Raw genomic sequence first — 23,208 nt, 5'->3', positions numbered from 1 at the left:
AGAGTTCAACAGGTTATACTATGTGACATACATTTGCAGTGCTCACTGGTGGAGCGCGGCTCGCCAAGTGGCTTGAGCCACTCGAGCAAGCAATCCAACGGAACAGCTGGCTTGGCAAGCGCTAGCAAGCTAATTGGTAATGGTACACACCACTGGTACCGGTATTTCAGGATCTCTTGGCTGAACAAGTAGACCAGGTGTTGCTGCGTTGTCATAGTTTTCTCAAGATTGTTTTCCATGCATGGAAACATTTTCCATGTTAAACATGTATCCATAGACTCACCTGAAGCATCCCTAGTTTTGGGGCGGTGTATAACCACTCTTGCATTTCCATTTATGCACTAAAAAAAATTTGCGTTATAAAAGGAGGGACTGCGCAGGGATTTTCACGGATTTAATCAACATTAGATTAATCAAACAATTAACAATACTCACCGTCTTTAATAAATGAGTGTTAAACATACAAACTATAAAAGGTGGTCAAGGTTCATTCAGAACGACTGACACGAAGAGTCGTGTCGTTCTTTCCGCTTGATTGTTGTTCAACCCTGAAAAGCTTATGGCAGGAGCTGTACGAGAGGAAGCTAGATAAAGAAAGGAAGAAAAGCAAAGATAACAGAAAAACTAATCTTCAGAAGAAGCATTAAGATTAGGCCCAGAGCTTGCGCCTCGGGCCTTATCTCACCTCTTACCTCTCCTCTCTGTGTGTGTTGTGGAATTATTTTTTTTTGTTACTTATGTAGATAGCGTTCTCGACAGCATTGTGGTGTGTACGTTAAAGGAGAACAAGGGCGTGACCCCAGTTGTATTTCCTTTCCTTGTTTGTTTATCTCTTCTTTTCCTGCCCGGTGTCGTCGTCGTGAGGACGACTCTCTGGGCCGCCTGTGCAGGCCGCGATGTCTCAACACATCCCTGCGGATAAGGTAAGATTTGTGCTGCGGTTATGGTTATCGAGACGGGTTACCAATGATCGTTCCGTCGTTTCCCCTCGTTGTATGAACTAGTTTGGGAGTCGTTGAGCTTGCCTTGGTTTCCTGACACCTGGCGTCGTCTCGCCTTGTAATTCATCCAACGTGACGTCGTGTCGTGGAAATGTTAATCCCTTTACAGTGTACAATGTCCTGCTTTGAGTTAAATATATATTTAAATACTTTAACATGTTCTCCCATTCAGAAAGGCCACTTGTCACTTATAAAATGTGATGAGAGGAACCTACCTGGACATTTTGTACTTCAGTTTATGCTCTCATTGCTCATTCCCTCAGCCTTGACTACCTCGGTCTACTAACATATCCTGCAATGTCAAGTTGTTTTATACACTAGTTGGTCCATTGGACCAGATTCTCTTTGGTCTTCCCGACTTTGTAGCATACTTAGCCTCTGCTGCTCTACTGCTTGTGCATTGGCTTTCCTTTCACCAAAGCCAGATGTGCCTGCGCCAGGGTGGGGATTATACCTTCGTTATTAGTCCTCTACCGGTGTACACCGGAGGGGACTATAGGTTTGCACACCGTCCCTCCGTCCCTCCGTCTGTCAGTCCGTCACGCAAAGAACAGCTTTCCGGACTTTTTTTCTAAATGCTAATGATTTCAAACTTGGCACATGGTTTCCTCATGATAAGTTACAGATCAAGTTCGAACTTCACAACGTTTCGATCATTTTTGACAAAGTTATGGCACTTTGAACTTTGGGAATTCTGATGATCCTTAACGGTGCCATTTTAAGTTTTAATTTCCTTTAAAAAAGATTTTCTCTGCAATAATTGGACCGATTGAGATCAAATTTTCACCATAGGAGGGACTCGGTCTGTAGAATATTTTAATGGTAATTATGACGTCACAGGTCACGTGGTTCGGCCGCCATATTGTTTTTCGTGAAAATCAATCTTCAATACTTCTCTGCAACGGCTGATCAGATCGAGGCCAAATTTTGCAGGCAGAATCGCATACCCATGACGAACAAAAAAGTCAACGAGCATGACGTCATGCGTCACATGGTTTCAGAGTTATGACGTTTTTAAGCATGAACCTTTAAAACCGAGCCCCTCCCTCATTTTTGATCCAATCGAGGGGAAACTTCACAGATCTGTTCAGCATGTCAGTCTACTAAAATGTCCTTTTGGAATTTGCGATAGGGCACGTGGTTTGGCAGATATCGTTAATTAAACAAAAATATGTTTAAAATGTATATCTCTTGTTTATTCTGGAGTTCTCCTCAAGCCGCACCGCGCGCCCTCAGCCTCGTCTCGCGAACGTCAACAGCGCGACACAGCGCGGGCTTTCCGGAGGGGTGGAGCCAAGCCGAGCAACATATATATATATATATATGGCCGAGCAACATATATATCCTATATATATATACATACATACACACATACACACACACACACACACACACACACACACACACACACACACACACACACACACACACACACACACATTGATCGTGAACCGGAAAATATAATAAATTACTGATATTTAGCGACTCGAAAGGTTCTTTATCAACAACTTATTTTCTCGTGCTTCTGCTGACTTGTCTGCAAGGTGTATAAATCGATGTCCCGAGTGCGAATCACAGGTGAGCCCGTCCTGAGGTAATTAGCGATTGGGAACGATTCAGAACCTGTGGGTAAATAACCCTTGGTAATTTCCCCAACAGTTTTCCGGACGACAGACTGCCGGTAGGGGACATGTATTGCAGCGCAATACTCAGAATGCTTGTTATTATTGCCAAATGATACTATTATTATTATTGTTGATATTTACATAAGTATTTATTAATATATGCCTTGTTCCAATGTTGTCATTATTTTTGTTATTTGTTACCGCCTCCACCGAAGGTGGATGGAGGTTATGTTTTCACCCCTGTCTGTTTGTTCGTCCGTTTGTTTGTGAACAGGATATCTCAAAAAGTTGTGGACGGATTTGGACAAAACTTTATGGACAGGTTGTGTGTGTGACATGGAAGAATCTATTCGATTTTGGTGAAGATCTGGATTTGGATCCGGCTACTACAATTCTTTAAAATGATTCTTCACCATTGGGAGATCGGACCAAAAACTATACCTTTCAGGATATCTCAAAAAGTTGTGGACGGATTTGGACGAAACTTGGTGGACCGGTTGGGTGTCTGACAAGGGAGAATCGATTCGATTTTGGTGAAGATCTGAATATGGATTCAGATACGAGAATTATTTAATTTTTAAGTGATTACCATTACGAGATCGGGCCAAAAGCGATATATGACATGATATAAAAAAAGCAATGACTAAACTTGATGAGTTTGTTAGGTGACCAGAACAAGCCGATTAGATTTTGGTTCAGGTCCGAATCCAGATCAGGCCTATCGGTGGGATACAAAACATAAACTGTTCAGTGTTCATCCTGGGGGAGGTATGTGCTCTACCGAGTGCCGTTCCTTTTGTTATTAGAATTCTATGCCATGGAAGGACATATTAAGCTGCTCCATTCACCTTAATATGGTGCTCGTTTAAAACATGGGAAATTCTTCCGGATTATTTGTAGTTATCCTAATTGATTCAAACGATCATGATGATCATTTTGGTGTATCACATTCCACATCAGAAAGTTCCAGTAGAATGCCACAAAAAACACGACACACACTCACATTCTCGCACACACACGCAACTCGTCCATTTATAGTAGGGTTGGTGGGCTCCGCCCCCAATGTAATTGTTTCTGGTTTGGAAAGAAGATTGAAGTTTTTTTTAAAGCACCTCAATGATTGACATGGAAGACGCCACAATGTATCTGTTTTAGTTAAATGTATGAAAAAAACAGGATCAACTAGGGAATGTTGAAGTTTGATGGAGGAGGAGGTCATTCGGCCCATTATGCCTGCGCTATACCAACAAACCAAACAAATCTGCTGACCAAACGGACAACTAAAGCCACACAATCAATGTGGTGACACAATCACCTGATGGGAAATGTGTTAGTATTATTTAAGCTGAAGTTATTTATATTCCGATAAATAAATGGTTTTTTGATGGGGAGAGAGCAGTTAGAAGCAATACAGGACTTGGAAATTACTTGATCTGCCCCCAGAATTTTCAGTGCACATGCGCAAAAACTACAGTAAGATGGTGTGTTTGGGGTGACAAAGTATATCGTGTGTACGAGATGAGGATTGTTGCCGAAAATGGCTCGCAAAGCTAGAATATGCCAAAAATACTCGGAAATGTAGCTGCTCGGAAGGGATGTGCATCTGCACAATGGAGTTGGATACATTTCTCAGTTTGCCCAATAAGTTGAGATCTTGCAGCATTCCATACTGCGAACTTAGTCAGGTCAGATCTGACTCGCTGCAGGTGGCATGTAAACCTGTAGTATCTGTTCCATGGTCGGGTTGTCTGCGCCGAAACCGTCTCTCCCACCAAGTTTCCTAGTGACGATGATTTATGGATATGGACACCCAGCAGGATTAAAAACAAAACCTGTCGAATGGCGGAAGAGCTCGTAGTGAGCCAATAGCCATCCATATCTGGTGCTCAACTGTGTCAGTGGACGTCCTCCTGCAGTTCGGTTAGCCTTTCCTAGGATTTGGTGGCAATATTTGCACCATAAAACACTTCACCATTCTGCAACATACATGAAAAACACAAATCGAACCCAGAATAACCCGCTTTGGGACTCATAATGGCGGGAGACCACGGGGCAACTTGTGTGGTGCTGAGGTGTCATTCACCAGTCGGTAGTCTCCTGGGATTGACCTGAGGGAGTCTCTTCAGGTGAGTGCCTGGAATGTCCTCACTCTGAGGATAATCACCTGTCTCTATTGTCACCTGAGCGTGTGCTATGTTTCTGTGAGTCCGATTTGCATTTAGGAACAGAACAATTATGGTTAACCACCTTGAAATTGCCACCCTTTCGTGTAAATGCTGAAAATTGTGTTTAAAAAGACTGTTTTGAATCGCAGATTTCGTGCGAGCAACGGGTTAAAGTGTCCGGCAAGCGGAACCGACTCACTCACTGTAAAGGTCTCTCAAGGTGTCTCGCGTTGGGACAAATACATGTTTGAACATAATCACCGGCCGATGTGATAGGTGCTCTGGTTGATGATGTTACTACTATTGTTCACTACTACTACAACACCACCACCGTGAAGTACTTGAGCCCGGGGTAGTAGTTTTAGTATTGCTTTTGTTGAATTGGCTTTAGAGGTTCGCGCTTCGGGTGAAGCCCGGGCAGACTTAGGTTTCCTGTTTAATGTCGCTCGACTTCCTCGTTCCCTGTAAGTTCTGGTAACAAGAGCAGTGGGCAGACAATCCAGAGTTCATTTTAAAGAGAAAGCGCTACGAAGACAGAAAAGGAGGGAGAGATTGAAACAAACTTTGTACTGTATATGCAAAATAATAGTGATAGCGTGACCAGTGAGAGCAAAGTACCTTGTTGGGAAATACTGCAAAGTTCATCATTTGTGGGCCAAATGTCTTTAAACCTTCCAATAGTTTGGGAATACTGTGCGACCTTGAACTCCAAAGTGATACATGGACAGTAAAGTAAAGTTGATGAGATCCCGTGATTTACTCTCCTTTATAGGATGACCAAAAAATATGGTGTTGGGAGGGGTTGGGAAATGAAGCCAGAAGTGTAATTGTCGGTTTTTCACAAGCAAATAAAAAACTGGCTGAAGACGCGGAAATGTATGTGAAAGATGGTTCCAGCTTCACCACAGAAGCAACATCCGCCAGGAAAGTTTGTGAAATGCTGCAGTGGATCTCCAGAACTCGGTGTCCCATGAAGCAATCCGCAACGCAAGTCTCCCGGCATCCTTCGTGTTCGCCAGAGATAGAAATTAGGATTCCCAACTCTACGGCAACTTAAACATCCGCCAGCTAATGTTCGCGGACTGGACACCCAACTTGATGTCCATCCGAGGAAGAGCACTCTTTATGATGGAATGCCCTGTCTGTGTCTTTATAGTCTGATTTGGAATGAAACCTGGCCTCAGACGGCTCAAAGGCAAATAAGTGCGCTACATCCTGTTCGACTGCATTGTTGTTTAATAGTTTAAACGATAGCTTTGTCATCGTGACCGGTGACGTGTGTGCCACATTCCTAAGTGGCTGTGTCGAGTTGCGCGAGGTTGAGGCAAAGCTACCGGTACCGGTCTTATTTGGTATGGCGGGGAAGACACAAAACGAGTGAATGTCCACATCTTGTGTCTGTGATGCTACCGGCGGAATACTATCTCTACACATTCTGTTTTGATTCACAAGCGCTTGCTTCCCTTTTTGATCGATGCTGATGATGTAGCAATACCGCATTACGAGCAGACCTGTGACGAGCATGTCTGCACAAATTGGCGAAGTGGCATCACTTTCAGCGAAATCTTAGCTTGTGCTGGCACGTCACATTGCCGGTAATTGTTATCTTGTGTTGGCACGTCGTTGTTGTTTTGGTAAGATGACGTTACCAATTGCAGCACGGCAAGGCAGCACGTTCTCCTATTTTGATGCAGCTTTGACTAATATGTTGCGGTCATACTGCAAAGTCGTATTCTACGATTCCTGAAATGGTGCCGACGAGCCAGGGTAATTATGGTAATTATCTACCTGTGTTGGGCACGCGGCTGGGTGTTTATTTACAGCACATGGGTATCCTTGTTAAGTTGTGGGGTTTGTTTGGAGAGCTGTTCCAAAATGGTTTGCTTTAGCTTTGTTCACTTCCAACAAGAAATTCTCACTCCGCTTCATCTTTGGCACTGATGCTCCTTCATCTTGAAATGTCATCTTGCTTCCGTAATGTCTCCTTGCATTACAATGCTGACCTTTTCAAATATTTTATGCTTACTGATACAGTATACCACTGAAGGACTGGAAATGGGATTTAATAGGATTGGAGGACCATGGAGAAAGAAGAAAATAACACAAAAAACCGCCACCAGCAACAACAACAACAACACCACCACCAACCACAGCAACAATGACACCACCACCAACAGCAGTCGACACCACCACCACCAACAGCAGTCGACAACAACGCCACCACAAACAGCAGTCGACAACGCTACCACCAACAGCAGTCAACAACAGCAACATCACCACCAACAGCAGTCAACAACACTACCACCAACAGCAGTCGACAACAACAACAACAACAACAACACTACCACCAAAAGCAGTTGACAACAACCACCACAAAAAGCAGTTGACAACAACAGCAGTCGACAACAACCACCACCAACAGCAGTCAACAACGACCAACAACAGCAGTCGACAACAACCACCAACAGCAGTCGACAACAACAGGAACACCACAAACAACAGTCGACAACAACAACAACAGTCGACAACAACAACAGCAGTCAACAACAACCACCAACAGTTGACAACATCAACACCACCAACAGTCGACAACAATAACACCACCAACAGTCGACAACAACAACTAACACCACCAACAGTCGACAACAACAATAACACCACCAACAGTCGACAACAATAACACCACCAACAGTCGACAACAATAACACCACCAACAGTCGACAACAACAATAACACCACCAACAGTCGACAACAATAACACCACCAACAGTCGACAACAATAACACCACCAACAGTCGACAACAACAATAACACCACCAACAACAGTCGACAACAACAACTAACACCACCAACAACAGTCGACAACAACTAACACCACCAACAGTCGACAACTAACACCACCAACAGTCGACAACAACACCACCAACAACAGTCGACAACAACAACACCAACAACTGTCGACAACAACAACACCAACAGCAGTCAACAACAACAACAGTCGACAACAACAACACCAACAGCAGTTGACATGAATGATAAACATAATTTCCCTTAACCTGAAATGGTCCTCTGTGCACCATTTCCGTTCTGAAAGTTTCTAATGACAGAATGCAACATATCAGGATCAACAGCTGTGCTTTCTGCTGTATTGGTTCATGGATAGCTGGTTTAGCGCTGGTCAATGGTTCTGGAACAGCTGTGCTTTCTGCTGTATTGGTTCATGGATAGCTGGTTTAGCGCTGGTCAATGGTTCTGGAACAGCTGTGCTTTCTGCTGTATTGGTTCATGGATAGCTGGTTTAGCGCTGGTCAATGGTTCAGGAACAGCCGTGCTTTCTGCTGTATTGGTTCATGGATAGCTGGTTTAGCGCTGGTCAATGGTTCAGGAACAGCCGTGCTTTCTGCTGTATTGGGTCATGGATAGCTGGTTTAGCGCTGGTCAATGGTTCAGGAACAGCTGTGCTTTCTGCTGTATTGGTTCATGGATAGCTGGTTTAGTGCTGATCAATGGTTCCGGAACAGCTGTGCTTTCTGCTGTATTGGTTCATGGATAGCTGGTTTAGCGCTGGTCAATGGTTCCGGAACAGCTGTGCTTTCTGCTGTATTGGTTCATGGATAGCTGGTTTAGCGCTGGTCAATGGTTCAGGAACAGCTGTGCTTTCTGCTGTATTGGTTCATGGATAGCTGGTTTAGCGCTGGTCAATGGTTCTGGAACAGCTGTGCTTTCTGCTGTATTGGTTCATGGATAGCTGGTTTAGCGCTGGTCAATGGTTCCGGAACAGCTGTGCTTTCTGCTGTATTGGGTCATGGATAGCTGGTTTAGCGCTGGTCAATGGTTCAGGAACAGCTGTGCTTTCTGCTGTATTGGTTCATGGATAGCTGGTTTAGCGCTGGTCAATGGTTCTGGAACAGCTGTGCTTTCTGCTGTATTGGTTCATGGATAGCTGGTTTAGCGCTGGTCAATGGTTCTGGAACAGCCGTGCTTTCTGCTGTATTGGTTCATGGATAGCTGGTTTAGCGCTGGTCAATGGTTCAGGAACAGCCGTGCTTTCTGCTGTATTGGGTCATGGATAGCTGGTTTAGCGCTGGTCAATGGTTCAGGAACAGCTGTGCTTTCTGCTGTATTGGTTCATGGATAGCTGGTTTAGTGCTGATCAATGGTTCCGGAACAGCTGTGCTTTCTGCTGTATTGGTTCATGGATAGCTGGTTTAGCGCTGGTCAATGGTTCCGGAACAGCTGTGCTTTCTGCTGTATTGGTTCATGGATAGCTGGTTTAGCGCTGGTCAATGGTTCCGGAACAGCTGTGCTTTCTGCTGTATTGGTTCATGGATAGCTAGTTTAGCGCTGGTCAATGGTTCAGGAACAGCTGTGCTTTCTGCTGTATTGGTTCATGGATAGCTGGTTTAGCGCTGGTCAATGGTTCTGGAACAGCTGTGCTTTCTGCTGTATTGGTTCATGGATAGCTGGTTTAGCGCTGGTCAATGGTTCTGGAACAGCTGTGCTTTCTGCTGTATTGGGTCATGGATAGCTGGTTTAGCGCTGGTCAATGGTTCAGGAACAGCTGTGCTTTCTGCTGTATTGGTTCATGGATAGCTGGTTTAGCGCTGGTCAATGGTTCCGGAACAGCCGTGCTTTCTGCTGTATTGGGTCATGGATAGCTGGTTTAGCGCTGGTCAATGGTTCAGGAACAGCTGTGCTTTCTGCTGTATTGGTTCATGGATAGCTGGTTTAGTGCTGATCAATGGTTCAGGAGCAGCTGTGCTTTCTGCTGTATTGGGTCATGGATAGCTGTTTTAGTGCTGATCAATGGTTCAGGAGCAGCTGTGCTTTCTGCTGTATTGGGTCATGGATAGCTGTTTTAGTGCTGGTCAATGGTTCAGGAGCAGCTGTGCTTTCTGCTGTATTGGGTCATGGATAGCTGTTTTAGTGCTGGTCAATGGTTCAGGAACAGCTGTGCTTTCTGCTGTATTGGTCCATGGATAGTTGGTTTAGCGCTGGTCAATGGTTCAGGAACAGCTGTGCTTTCTGCTGTATTGGGTCATGGATAGCTGGTTTAGCGCTGGTCAATGGTTCAGGAACAGCCGTGCTTTCTGCTGTATTGGGCCATGGATAGCTGGTTTAGCGCTGGTCAATGGTTCAGGAACAGCTGTGCTTTCTGCTGTATTGGGTCATGGATAGCTGGTTTAGCGCTGGTCAATGGTTCCGGAACAGCTGTGCTTTCTGCTGTATATTGGTTCAAAGATAGCTGGTTTAGCGCTGGTCAATGGTTCCGGAACAGCTGTGCTTTCTGCTGTATTGGTTCATAGATAGCTGGTTTAGTGCTGGTCAATGGTTCAGGAACAGCTGTGCTTTCTGCTGTATTGGGTCATGGATAGCTGGTTTAGCGCTGGTCAATGGTTCAGGAACAGCTGTGCTTTCTGCTGTATTGGGTCATGGATAACTGGTTTAGCGCTGGTCAATGGTTCCGGAACAGCTGTGCTTTCTGCTGTATTGGTCCATGGATAGCTGGTTTAGTGCTGGTCAATGGTTCAGGAACAGCTGTGCTTTCTGCTGTATTGGTTCATGGATAGCTGGTTTAGTGCTGGTCAATGGTTCAGGAACAGCTGTGCTTTCTGCTGTATTGGTTCATGGATAGCTGGTTTAGCGCTGGTCAATGGTTCCGGAACAGCTGTGCTTTCTGCTGTATTGGTCCATGGATAGCTGGTTTAGTGCTGGTCAATGGTTCAGGAACAGCTGTGCTTTCTGCTGTATTGGTTCATGGATAGCTGGTTTAGTGCTGGTCAATGGTTCAGGAACAGCTGTGCTTTATGCTGTATTGGTTCATGGATAGCTGGTTTAGCGCTGGTCAATGGTTCAGGAACAGCTGTGCTTTCTGCTGTATTGGTTCATGGATAGTTGGTTTTGTGCTGATCAATGGTTCCGGAACAGCTGTTTCAGTACTGGCTGAATCAGATGGGGTTTCTGTATTAATCTAACCATTGACCCTGTGAAATAACAAAGGCAACACAATACAAGCACACTTCTTATAACGCTCAGGATGTGTTCCACAGGAGTAAATGTTATGCAAAAATGGCACAATAAGAGGTCATTATAAAAAGGTGTTTGGTGATATCCATTCCCGAGAGAGTTATTTGTGACGCATGAGCACTTTAATCTGCTTCGTTGGCCATCGGTAATAGCACTACAGATGTTATTATGATGTTTTATAAGTAAAAAACGACTTTGTTCATATAAATAACATAATCATAAGAACATAACATAATGACACGAGAAACAAATTTTACTGTAAAGAGTACTCGCCAGTGATTTTTGTCGGAGCTTTCCTTATTTACAAGCTCCTGCTCCTCCAACGAGGCAGCAGTGGGAGACTAGTGTGGGAGCTACTGCTGGGAAGATGAACCAGGCTGTGGCTCATGCTCCTGCGAAGGTGCAGCTTTCTTCTTGAAGAAAGCATAGAGGGTTGTCTGTCTCATTCCCCATTCCTTATCCCAGAGCATCGTGTTGTAGCAGGAAAAAGCGTTCGGAGCAGCACGTTTCGCTTCGTTGCTGTGCTCCATGTCTGGGTCATTATCAGAGATGATCAAGCACTTCAGACAACCTCAGGAAGACTTCAGTCAAGTTTCTGATGCTGAGAAATTTCTTCGGTTCAGCCTCCTCTGTAGCAGCGTTCTCGGCCTCTTGCCTCTTGCAGTGCTTGTCCAGCTCCTGCAACTCATTCGTTAAACTGCTCCCATGAGGCCAGTCGGTCCTCCACATCATTGATGTTTACTGCATTCAGCCCAGCTTGGTTGGCCAATTGGACAATGTCCCTGGGGATGGACTCCTGCAGCTCAAACCCCGCGAAGTCATGACAGACATCTGGCCGCACGTTCCGCCACAGAAAATTAATGGAATTGTTGGTGACATCTTCCCAACCTCACCTATATTTTCAACAGCTTCATGTTGAAATTTTTCCAGAACTGGGTGATGGACTCCTGACTTGGACCATCAGCTGCGTGGAACAGCTGCCTGAGGGTGAGGCGGAGGTAATACGTCTTGAAGTTGGCGATTACCCTCTGGTCCAATGGCTGGAGAAGAGAAGTTGTGTTGGGAGACGAGAACACTTTCAACAGGCAAGGGTGTCCGGAGGCTGTCGAGGTGTGCGGTGGGTGGCGTGGAGTATTATCAATTAGCAACAATGCTTTCACTTAGTTTGTTTTCATCATAGTACTGCTCAACAAGGCAAAATGATGATCAGTATTACTGCTTAAACAGATCCCCTATCACCCAGGTGTGTGTGTGTGTGTGTGTGTGTGTGTGTGTGTGTGTGTGTGTGTGTGTGTGTGTGTGTGTGTGTGTGTGTGTGTGTGTGTGTGTGTGTGTGTGTGTGTGTGTGTGTGTGTGTGTGTGTGTGTGTGTGTGTGTGTGTGTGTGTGTGTGTGTGTGTGTGTGTGTGTGTGTGTGTGTGTGTGTGTGTGTGTGTGTGTGTGTGTGTGTGTGTGTGTGTGTGTGTTTTTTTTTTTTTTTGTTTGTTTGTTTGTTTTATCCCATGAATGTTGAGGGGAAAATAGAGTTTGGTGAAGGGGAGGAAACATTGAAGTTTGTTTAGTGGTAAAACGATGATTGACATTGGAATCGGTTCTCTTGCGTGTCCCCTTGGGGTTTGGCCGAACGTCCTTGACTACCTGTCCTTGTCTGATGGAAATTGCTGTCACGACCTCTGCACAAAATGTGCGTTAGCATCTCAAGCAGGTATTCAGAGTGGACTTTGTTTGGTGGGTGTGAATTGGAATGATAATTGTACTCTCAAAAACAACTATTTTGCTAATTGTGGATGTTTTGTGTGCGTGTTCAGCTATTGTACAAATTTGGGTGGGCTTGGGGGTGCTTTAGCCCCACAAAATCCCTATGATGGTAGAAAAAATTGCATAAGAATGAAATGGCTTCTGTTGTCCTCTGTGAAGCATTATATGGTGGTGATGTTTTGGCCTTTAGGCTTTGGCGGAGCAAAAAAAAAGATGTCTGCTATTGTTTCTTTCTTACTGCTTCCCATCCGTCATCTTGTGTTTCTCACAAGGCGGGAGTCTGACGAGACGAAACACGGCTGATTGTGCCTGTTCGTTGTTCATGTTTTTTTGTTCCTGCATTTGTTGCTCACGACGTCTTTGCTTTCACCAAAACAAAAAACTTCCTCATTCATTACTTGTCCTCTTGCTCTCCCACACAAGCTGCCTCCCGAAGTCCAAACTTGGCAACCTTCACTCCTTCCTTGTACCTTTGTCTTGATTATTAAATCTCTTCCTTTGTCTCTTCATCGTTCATGAATAGGGCAAAGTCCCTCCCCCACCAACACTACTCTCACACATCTATAATACATTTATCAATGTTTCTAACAAGGGAATGAACAGTTTATAAAATAGCTCTCAAATATTGGAAATATTTTATAAATAACCAATGGATATGAGAGAGAGACACACAGAGACAGAGTAAAAACCACTGTTGTGGGGTGGAGGACATCCTTTGCAGCTTCGTTTTAATTGGACCTACAGAACCATACAATTTGGGTCCATTGCTAGCATTTCAAATAATATCAGATTAATTATAAATAAAAAAGAACAACCCATTAAAACTGCTTTCCTGGTATGAAATGTAGTCGCTGTGCTGTATTTCTTCTGCTTAGAAAGCATTGCACAGCTTCAAATCTTGGCCCAGCTACAAACGTCGGCCTGGTGTTTCACAGGCTGGGTGATTCAATCTGTATGCCATCCTTCGGATGGACACTTAACTTGGCCTCCTGTCTGCGGACATTAGTTTGTGGAGGTTAAAGATCCCGCAATGTCCCTCGTGAAGAGGAGGTGAGTTATCGCCCACACCCTGGTCAAATTATATATTCCAAAAAATTAGAAATTAGAAAAAATTCTAAATGAGAAAAAATTCTAAATTCGAAACTTAGTCAAGCGTCAGGACTGGCCAGCTGGTTTGTTAGACTCGGGCCAAACACTTCCCCACCAAATATTTCCACCTGCCAACCCCTGCCAACCCCACATTTTTCCCCGCAGAGCAGGGGCTGGCTTTTTCCAGGCACCGTGGTCCCCTTTTTTTGAAGCAATGTTTTATGGCCGGATGCTCTTGTTGCCGCCAACCCTGTTAGTCGCCTCTTGCGACACACAGGGAATTACCAGTGAACTGGTACTCAATTTGCCGACCTCGGAAGGATGACAGGCTGAGTCAACCCCCTGGCGTTAATTCAGCGATTGACCAGGATTTGAACCCAGGATCCTAGGATCCCAAGCTGGCACCCTAACCGCTAAGCCAACACCAACCACCAACACCAACCCCACAAGGATGTGTGAATAATTGTCGGCGTTAAAGAAGAATAAAACAGCAAAATGGTGGGTGTAACAAAATCACAGGGACACGTGGCTGAAAGACCTGTGACGTTTTAAATTCCTCATTACCAGTTGTAATATAATTTTCAGAGATGTTTGACTGTAACTGCATGCTTGAAGTCGTGTGCTTCCACTTCTTACTTTGTCGGGCCATTAATTTTTTCTGAGTGAAAGTTGAGCGTATTTCCAGTCATCCTGATTCCTTTTTCTGCACATTTCCTTCCTGCTGTTGCTGTGATGCCAATGATTCCACTGAGCTCTTTGAACCTGTAGACAACTGCAGATAATAGTCGGTGGAGACAACGTACTTCTCTTCCTCTCGTCGAGACAAACTGAGTGTCACGGTGTCACCCCTGCAGAATTTCAAAAGTGTATAAAATCTTGAATAATGCACACAACCTATAAAGATGAAATATGAGTTTTACAGATTTGGTTTGGGGGAGGAGGGTGGTGGAGGGGATCACTCACACCCTATAAAGATTATTCGACTTGCTTCCACCTGGAAAATGTATTTTTTTCATTTCTTTTTTTTCTTTTTTTTGTGTACAAGATCGAGGCTCATGAAAGAGCTAACATTAATCACACAAAAAGTCAAACCGACACAAAACACAAAAATAAGGGGAGCGGTAGACAAGATGGGGAGAGAGGGGGAAGGACACAAACACAACATTTGAGAGCAGGGACATCGGGAGAAATGTGGGAGGGGGAGGGCTTGGGGGGAGGTGGGAGAGGTATAAAACATATGAACACTGCAAGGACTTCCAGGAAAGAAGTTGGAATTTCAAAAAAAGTGTATCTGGGGTGAATTAGTGGGGGTAGAAAAGATCAAGGTTTTGGATGGGGGAAGATAAGAGATGGTGGTGAACAGCTGTTTTAAAGACCTGGAGGGAGGGGTGTGATTGAAGGGAGTGGGGGAGTTTGTTCCAGACGCAGGAGAAAAGGGGAATGAAAGAGTGAAGGTGAGCCTAGATTTTGGCAGTTTAACCATAAGAGGGTTGCAGGCAGATCTTGTGCGACCTGAAGAAATATTGGGGGGACAGAGCACAGAGAGAGCTGGGGAAGCAAGGCCGGAGAGGAGTCGGTAGAAGACAGAAAGACCACCAACCTGCCTGCGGAGAGTGGGAGGCCCTCGGAGTTAGCTTCATCGCAGGAGATTCCAATGATTCTGAAAGCTTTGGTTTCAACAGCGTGAAGCCGAACGGTGTGAGGCAGGGGAGGAGCACCGGCCCAGAGGGGGGAACAGTATTCCATTGAGCTGCGGATGAAAGCCTTGTATGTGGTGAGGAGCTCAGGTGTGCCAAGGAAGGATTTCGCACGACGGAGGATGCCCAGTCGGCGACTGGCTTTGGAGGCCAGCTTGGAAATGTGGTTTTCCCAAGAAAGATCATGGCAGATAGTGAGACCCAAAAGCTTGAGCGACAGAACTTCTTGGAGAGGATTGTTGAGAAAGTAGATGGGAGGGTTTTCCAGTCGGTCTTTTCGGAGATACATAGTAAGAGTGTGAGATTTGTCAGGATTGAAAGACATGTTCCACTTGTTTGACCAGTCTGTGATTTTGTCCAGGTCTGCAGAGAGTGAGGAGGCTGCAGACTGCCGATCTGAGGGATGAGGAATGGAGCGGCAGATCGAGGTCATCAGCAAAGAGATAGAGGATTTTCCAGAGAGTCGGAGATCATTGATCAAGACGAGAAATAGCACAGGGCCCAGAACTCTACCTTGGGAACTCCAGCCAGAACAGGAAGGGGAGATGAGAGAAATCCATTCAGGGCCACACGTTGCGTACGACCAGAGAGGAAGTCCGCAAGCCATGAGTGGAGATTTCCATGGATACCATTGGAAGAGAGTTTGGTGAGCAGAGCTGGGTGCCAGACTGTATCGAAGGCACGTGATATGTTAAGTGCTACGTGCTCCTCCCCAAACCCCGGTCACGGTGTACCTCCGAGCCCCGAAAGGAGTGACGGCAGAAAGATGTTATACTGTGTGTCAATGACCAATGGTGAAACCACACCAATTGTTATCAAAAAACAAGTATTGTATTAAGATCACACAAGAATAACAGCACAAGAACAATATTAATCAATTGTACAACAAATATATTGTTGCGGATCCGGGGGTCAGTGCTCCCCTTACCAAGGGGGGTGGGGGGGTTGGGGGGGGTTTAGTCCCTTTGTCTTTTAAGCTGGCCATCCCCCGATCCTGGAAGTTACAACACTCCTCCGCGGTCGAGATTGGCCAAGGTGATTGGTCAAGATGGATTCCCAAATACCTGCGCGCCAATCCCTCCGCGAAGCAGGGAAATAACTCCCGCTCGAACCACGGACAGGTGGAAATTGCCGAGCGGTTTAGCAATCCGCGATTCGAGCCGTTAGCAAAAAGACTAACCCGATTCTGAGCAGTTCTAATCGTGCCACGTATACTCAATTGAGAAACACTAAAACGATCGGATGGAGAGGAAACCAAAAGGTAGGAAGAACAGAGATTTATTAATTACATACAAAAACCCGAAGAAGAAACGAAAGAAGGGCATGTACAAGGGAAGAAGAAGAAGCAGACACAGGGCAACCTTATACAGTCTTAATTAACACGCTCAGCACAACACAAACAGATTTACACGAAAGGGGAATAGCAGGAAGGAAGGTCCAAGCAGATGGGCCAGCGTTGGCTCCGGCCCCGGTTCACGCTCCACTCCGGTCCACGCTCCACCTCGGTCCAGGCTCTGGTTCCGCGACGAAACCCGGCAGGCAGCGTGGTTGGTATTGTCGGCGCGAGCGGACCTTACATGCGGGGGGTTCATATATCGGGGAGGAATTGCGTCCGTGAATCGGGGGAGTCGTGACTCATGACTCTCCACCCGCGTCTCATCGTGGATCTCGTTCTCCCGTCACTCTCACTCCAACGGTGCCACTCTCCCCGGCCGACTCTCTATGTAGTGCCACGCGAGCGCTTATATTACGCGCTCGCGTATCAAGCCGCGTGCTTTTAGGACACACCCACCGGTGAGCTCGCCTCGGCCCTGGTTGGTGGCGAGGGCTCACCGACTCCGCCCTTGACAGGGCTACGCCTCGCTCCGATAACTCCTCCCCCTTTTTCTCCGCTCTGACCGCATGGTTAATGGCGTTTGAAGCCAGGCAGCGAACGCTGCTGGGCGAGCAGAGGCGCGTAACCCAATTTGGAGAGGGCTAAGCCGCAAAATGAACGGGATTGAAAAAGGGGCCTATGTTATTTGATTAATGCAACGCAGAGTCAAACTATTGGAAACAGAGCCTTACCTGAAACACATACTAATGAAATAACTGAAGAAGTTCCTATGGTGCCCTACGTGTTGCAATATGGACTAACTAGGGTGCGACCTTTGACCTTTACCAAATGGGAATATTTACAGGGAGTTATTTACAAGGGATTATTATTTACAAGTGACGGTTCTGAAAACCGTAACAATATCATTCCTATGATGGTTCCATCAGTTTCTTACAATTTAACTCGCTGTGCTCCAAGTGAGCGAAAATAACATTCCCAAAGTCTCTGTCCCGGCACCAAGCCAAAGTCGATCCACGCTCCGGTGATCGCAAGAAAAATGTCGTATCGAGACCAGAATCCAGTTCGGCTGACAGTCAACGCTGCCAAAGAGGCGCAAAGGTGCCCTCAAAAGGCAACTGGGAAAATCACACCTTCGGGTATGAACGTTCAACGGCTCCCAAATGGAGAACCACAAATTCCCAATCGAAATCCACGTCACACACGCAAACCAGGCTAACGGCTGGGTGCGGTGAAATGGCTGGAGCGATTCGAAATGGCGGGAGTGAGGCAAAATGGCCGGCGGGCCCGTACTGGAGGCGTACCTGCACTCCAACAACGATTCTCTTCGGAATCAACCGCCAAAAACCTGTCACGCAGGTTGATCGGTCACAACGATGACAACTCTGTCGCAGGAATCCCTTTCCCGGAAACCTGAAAGTTCGCTCGTGACTCTTGCTCGCCAACGTTCACTCCAGACCGCAAGTAGCTCGGCCCCTTCGTGTCCGACTCACTCGCTCCGCCCTCTTTTCTCCCTCTTCTTCCTCTTCGTCGTCTTGTTCCCGATCCGGTTTCCTGTTTCTTTCAACATTAACTTTTTTTATCTTTTGAAAATAGTTCATGGACAATAAACCTTTTGAAAACAATAATAGTACATGGAATCAGAAATATTTACAGTGGATGCAAACCACCACAACGGAAGTGACGAATCCGTAACAGAAGGATGAAAGTGACTGGTTGAGAAGAGTGATGGAAATGAATGTAGAAGGAAGTAGAGGACGGGGAAGACCGAGAAAGACTTAGCTAAAGATGGTGGAAGAAGAAATGTGGGCAAGGGGGTTAACAAGGAGAGATGCAGAAAATAGGGCAAAATGGAGAAGATTGTCATGGGGACCGCAAGGCTAACCCCCGCTCTAGCAGGGAAAATGGCCTTAAAATGGATGTTGTTGTTGTTTGTATATATTGTTGCGGTTTTGAGAACCCACACAGGTAACATCATTAAAGGTTAAAGGTTGCACCCCATAGTTAGGCCACAAACAACACGTAGGCCCATTTAGAACATTAGTTATGTCATAGTATGTGTTTAGGATGAGGCCATTTCCCTAGTAAATCATCTGCTTTGTGTAAATCAAATAAGGTAGACTCCCTTCCATTTTGCTTCAAACCCTCCAAATTCCACCTCGGAGGAGAGTTTTCCTTCCATTCCCCTTTTTGGCCTTTGCACCTTGCTTGCCCGCAGCGTTCGCTGCCCTTGGGCTTTCACGCGAACCAGCCCAAAGGCCACGAGGTAAGGCCCGAAAAGGGGGCGGAGCGCGAGGCCGGGGGTGTGGCCACGTCAAGCATCCATCAAGGGCGGAGCCGGTAAGACCCCAACAACCAACCAGGGCTGAGGCGACATCGCCTGACAGGGTGTGGCTAGAGGTTCCAGAGGGTTCGCTGGGCGTGGCAATAAAACCCTTTGCGCGAGGCCCCCACCTCAGTTATGAGAAGGGAGAGGCAGGCGCTCGAGTCGAGGGACTTGAGTTATGAGGAGAGACGCGTTGTGACAAGTATTGAGAAGGGAGAGGACTTGGGGACTTAGTTGGAGCGCATTGCATTGTTGGTTACAAGGACTTGGTTGGAGCTCATTGCATTGTTGGTTACAAGGACTTTGATGAGAGACGCGCTATCCTGATCGATTGCAAGGGCTCGGTGGGAATTTGGCTGTGGGCTTGTGGGGAACGCATATCAAGCGCCGGTCCTTCTATTAGATACGCGGCCGTGAGCCACAACGTAACCGTTAGCCCAGCCTACCTTTCCCCGATATAATTGTCCGCTTCGCGCCAACGCCACGCGGAGGGCTTGGCTGCCGTCTACCATCATCTTCACGGTACGAGTCGGGGACCGGAGCGAGCTGTGAACGAGATCCTTGGGACCATCGCCCTGACCATCTACAAACCCCGTGTGAGTGAGTCTGAGGGTGTGACTGAGTGTGAACGGGCCCGTGTCCAGGGGATAAGTATAAGACTGTATAAGGCTGCCCTGTGTATCTGCTTCTTCCTCTTCACTGTACATTGCTTCTCTTCCTCTTCTTATTTGTACAAAGCGTAATTACTTACTTGTTCTTCCTGTTTTCTCTTAATTCGACCGTCTTAGTGATTTTTCCATTGGGTAAGCGTGGCACGATCACAATCGCTCCAATCGGGTTAGTACCTGTTAACGGCCCGAATCGCGGCTCGCTATCGCTCGGCGTGTCCACTGAAACCGTGGTTCGGGTGGGTTATTTCCTTGCTTCACGGCTGGTATTAGTACTTAGGTAATAAGAATTCGGCTTACAACCCTATTTAACACCGACCGGAAGGAACGTGATAGCCCCGGATCGCGTCGGCTAGATAACAGACAAGGGGATTAATCCCCTCTTGATAAGGGGGAGGCCGACGTTTGGAGATCCGCAACAACATATATATATATATATATATATATATATATATATAAAATATATATATATATATATATATATATATATATATATATATATATATATATATATATATATATTTCTTTATTTTTATATATATTTCTTTATTTTTATATATATTTCTTTATTTTTATATATATTTCTTTACTTTTATATATATATTGTTACAGACGCGGGTTTTAGATGTTATATTGACCGAGCGGTGGTGTATTTAACCGCGTCCGAACAGTTACTCCCCGATTAAAACCCGATTCCACCCGACATTGACCAGATCGCCCCACAGATATTCAATCGGGAAATCTCTAAAGCGACCGAAAGAGAATGAAAAAGAAGAAGAAGAAGAATACGGAGGAAGAACAGATTTATTATACACACACAAGCAATGGATGGAAGAAGCAGTAACACAGCGAATCGTTAACTTACACTATTCATTTTTACTTAGCCCCAAGACAACGAGCAGGACAGGACGTTCACACTTACACAGGGGATAATGCAGGCAGGTAGGGCTTGAGGTGGATTGCTTGGGAGGGAGGCAAAGTCGGGAGGCCGCAGCTCGCAATTCCTCGCGGTTTTGGCGGGAAACCCTCCGTCGTGTATCCGCTGCGGTAGACGTCACGCGCTGGTTCGGCACACCTGCTCCTCTTCTTGGGGTGGAGCCGTCTCCCTCCTTTCAGCGCGTCTCTCAAAAGCTGGTTTCCTTGCCGAGTACCTCTCCTCTTTGGCTTGGAGCGTTTCGCATCTCACCGCTCCTCTTGGGGCAGCCTCTTTGCTCATCTCCCAGGGTCATCTCCCAAGGCCTCTCTGATAAAGCAGTCCCTTAGAGTCGCTTTTATCACCTCGGGCGAAATCAAGCCGCCGGCTCCGAGGGCACGCCTCCCGGGTCGCTCACCGCGGTGCTGATTGGCTGCTAGGGCTGGTTCACTCCTTCTCTCTTATGACGAGGTGGAGACACGCCTTTCTTCCCCAACCCTACCTCGTGGCCAATGGTGGTTGAAGAAAACCGCCCAACATGCGGAAGGCAATTGGAAGGGAGGTTTTGGGGAAATTGGAAGGGCCTACGCTTATTTTGTTTGATACAATGCAAAGTCAATCTAGTGGGAAACACATATTTAGCCTACATGGAATAAGGAAATACACTATTTAAAAGATATATCGTGACCTGCGTGTAAGTTTCATGGAATTAACTAGGAGGCCGACTGCGACCATTATTTACATTAACAGGGTGTTACCGTACCTTTTGTAACGTTCACATTGTAACGTTTTCACATTCGTTACACTTCCTCCAAAATTGTTACACTTCTCAAAAACCGTTACACTTCTCAAATTCGTTACACACTTCTCAAAATCGTTACACTGCACCCTCCTTTCTTCAGGGCCGTCTCGGGCCTATTAAACTTTAACTTAGTGTGACACGTAGGTGTAATTCCCTCTACAATTAACCTGACCCTGAGTGTGACAATTTTAAAACACAAATAAGTATGTCCCCTTATTGCATTGCACCCTGTCTAACAGACTCAAGCCCACAGCTAACCGAATTACGGAATTATTCTCAAACTATACATTTACGGTGGGGAGCATTATTTACAATGACGTGATTTCTTATTTACAACGCAACCCAGGACTTGTTTTTTTTTTTTTTTTCTTTTTAGGGAACAAGAGAAAGAAATTCCTGTTGGGAGGGAGGAGACAGCACGCATTGCATCGATGCACCAGTACCAATACCACCAAAGCACCCAAAAGCACCAAACACCACAAAGCACCAAAAGCACCACAAAGCACCAAAAGCACCACTCGGTGCGCAGTCACCATGGTTCATAATAAACACAACAAAACAACTGGTGGTGGTCTTCTCTTTCTCTGCTGGGCCGATGTTCTTCCCGACGTCTTCTGGCTTCATGCGGCCTATTTGGACATAATAAAAAGCACAACTTGTGTTCGTTTTTATTTAGGGCCTCAGGGGCCAACTAAGGGTGGTCCACCTGTTTGGCATAGGTGCCACCTTACCGAGGTCCGCAAGCAAGATTCCCTGGCCACTATGGCCGGTCTCCAACAGAGGTGCCCTGCCCCAGAACCTGGGGTCCATCAAGTGGTACTTGGCCGCAGAACAGCGGTCCATAAAGTGGTACATCAACGCAATGCATGCTGGTTCTGGGAATCTCGGGCGCACAATGGCCACCTCACGCACGCTCCCATCGGCACCCAATGGCGCACAGGTCATGTGGGAGACAAAAGAAAGACAATTGAGCGAGGGGTAAGGTCACAAGGGTACACGTCAATAAGGCAATGCAAGGTGAAATGCGTACGGAGGGCGAAGTGAGAAAGCTCGTCCCTACCGTACGTCACCCCCCGGTCACCTACCCTACCCTTGCCCTTGCCCTTACCCCATATGTACAAAATCTACACATTACCAATTCGTCACTACTGTCACGTCTTCCCCATATTTCCCCTATACCAAATTCGTCACCACAATCCCTCTACTTCAAAATTTGCCATCACCAATTCATCATCAATCCTCATAAGGAGGGAGAGATGGAATTACGCACAATGTCACATCCACGTCATGATGCGTCTCACAATCCAAACATTTGCATCATAAAAAATAATCAAAACATGGCATGGTGTGGAGTCCCTGTCACCTCAGGTGAGTGGATGCAGATGGTGCGAGGAGATCCTTCATCCTAACTATCCTCTAAATGACTTTAACACACTTTACACTACCCGGGGTCTCTCCCTGCCAATCCATTGGCCAACTTACACTATGGGTTCTAAAAACCAATTCCCATTGACCAAACTGTGGTGCCTCTCAATTTGGGGTCTCACTCCCCCGATTCATCTCCCGGTGCTCTCGCACAATTTCTGGGCTGCGACGTCTAGCTCTCCCAACAGGTCTACCCACCTGCACACCTCCACCACTGTAGTTGCCACCCGAGCTTACCTAGCTCCTCACCCTAACCTAACTAACTGGGGACAGCCCCTCTCCTGGCTCTGTCACCCCATGGTGCCCTCTGGCACTGGGCTACCCGGGTCCGTCCTCCGGATCCTCGGGCCCCATCCACAACAACTACTACCGGCTCCCAG

General features: G+C 46.3%; 1 protein-coding gene across 1 annotated transcript in view; it reads left to right on the top strand.

Annotated features, from left to right (window-relative positions):
• Window positions 1-429: 429 nt before the first annotated feature.
• UBL3 (ubiquitin like 3) overlaps window positions 430-23,208 on the top strand; it is an 88,134-nt gene continuing 65,355 nt past the window's right edge. Inside the window, exon 1 of the mRNA XM_068116360.2 lies at window positions 430-923. Within this exon, the coding sequence (XP_067972461.1) occupies window positions 897-923 (27 nt within the window). The 5' untranslated portion in view covers window positions 430-896. The remainder of the gene's footprint in view (window positions 924-23,208) is intronic.

The sequence above is a fragment of the Myxine glutinosa genome, chromosome 1 (genome assembly GCF_964187855.1).
Source record: "Myxine glutinosa chromosome 1, kmMyxGlut1.1, whole genome shotgun sequence".
Taxonomy (NCBI): domain Eukaryota; kingdom Metazoa; phylum Chordata; class Myxini; order Myxiniformes; family Myxinidae; genus Myxine; species Myxine glutinosa.
This window is presented reverse-complemented; position numbering and strand designations above follow the sequence as displayed.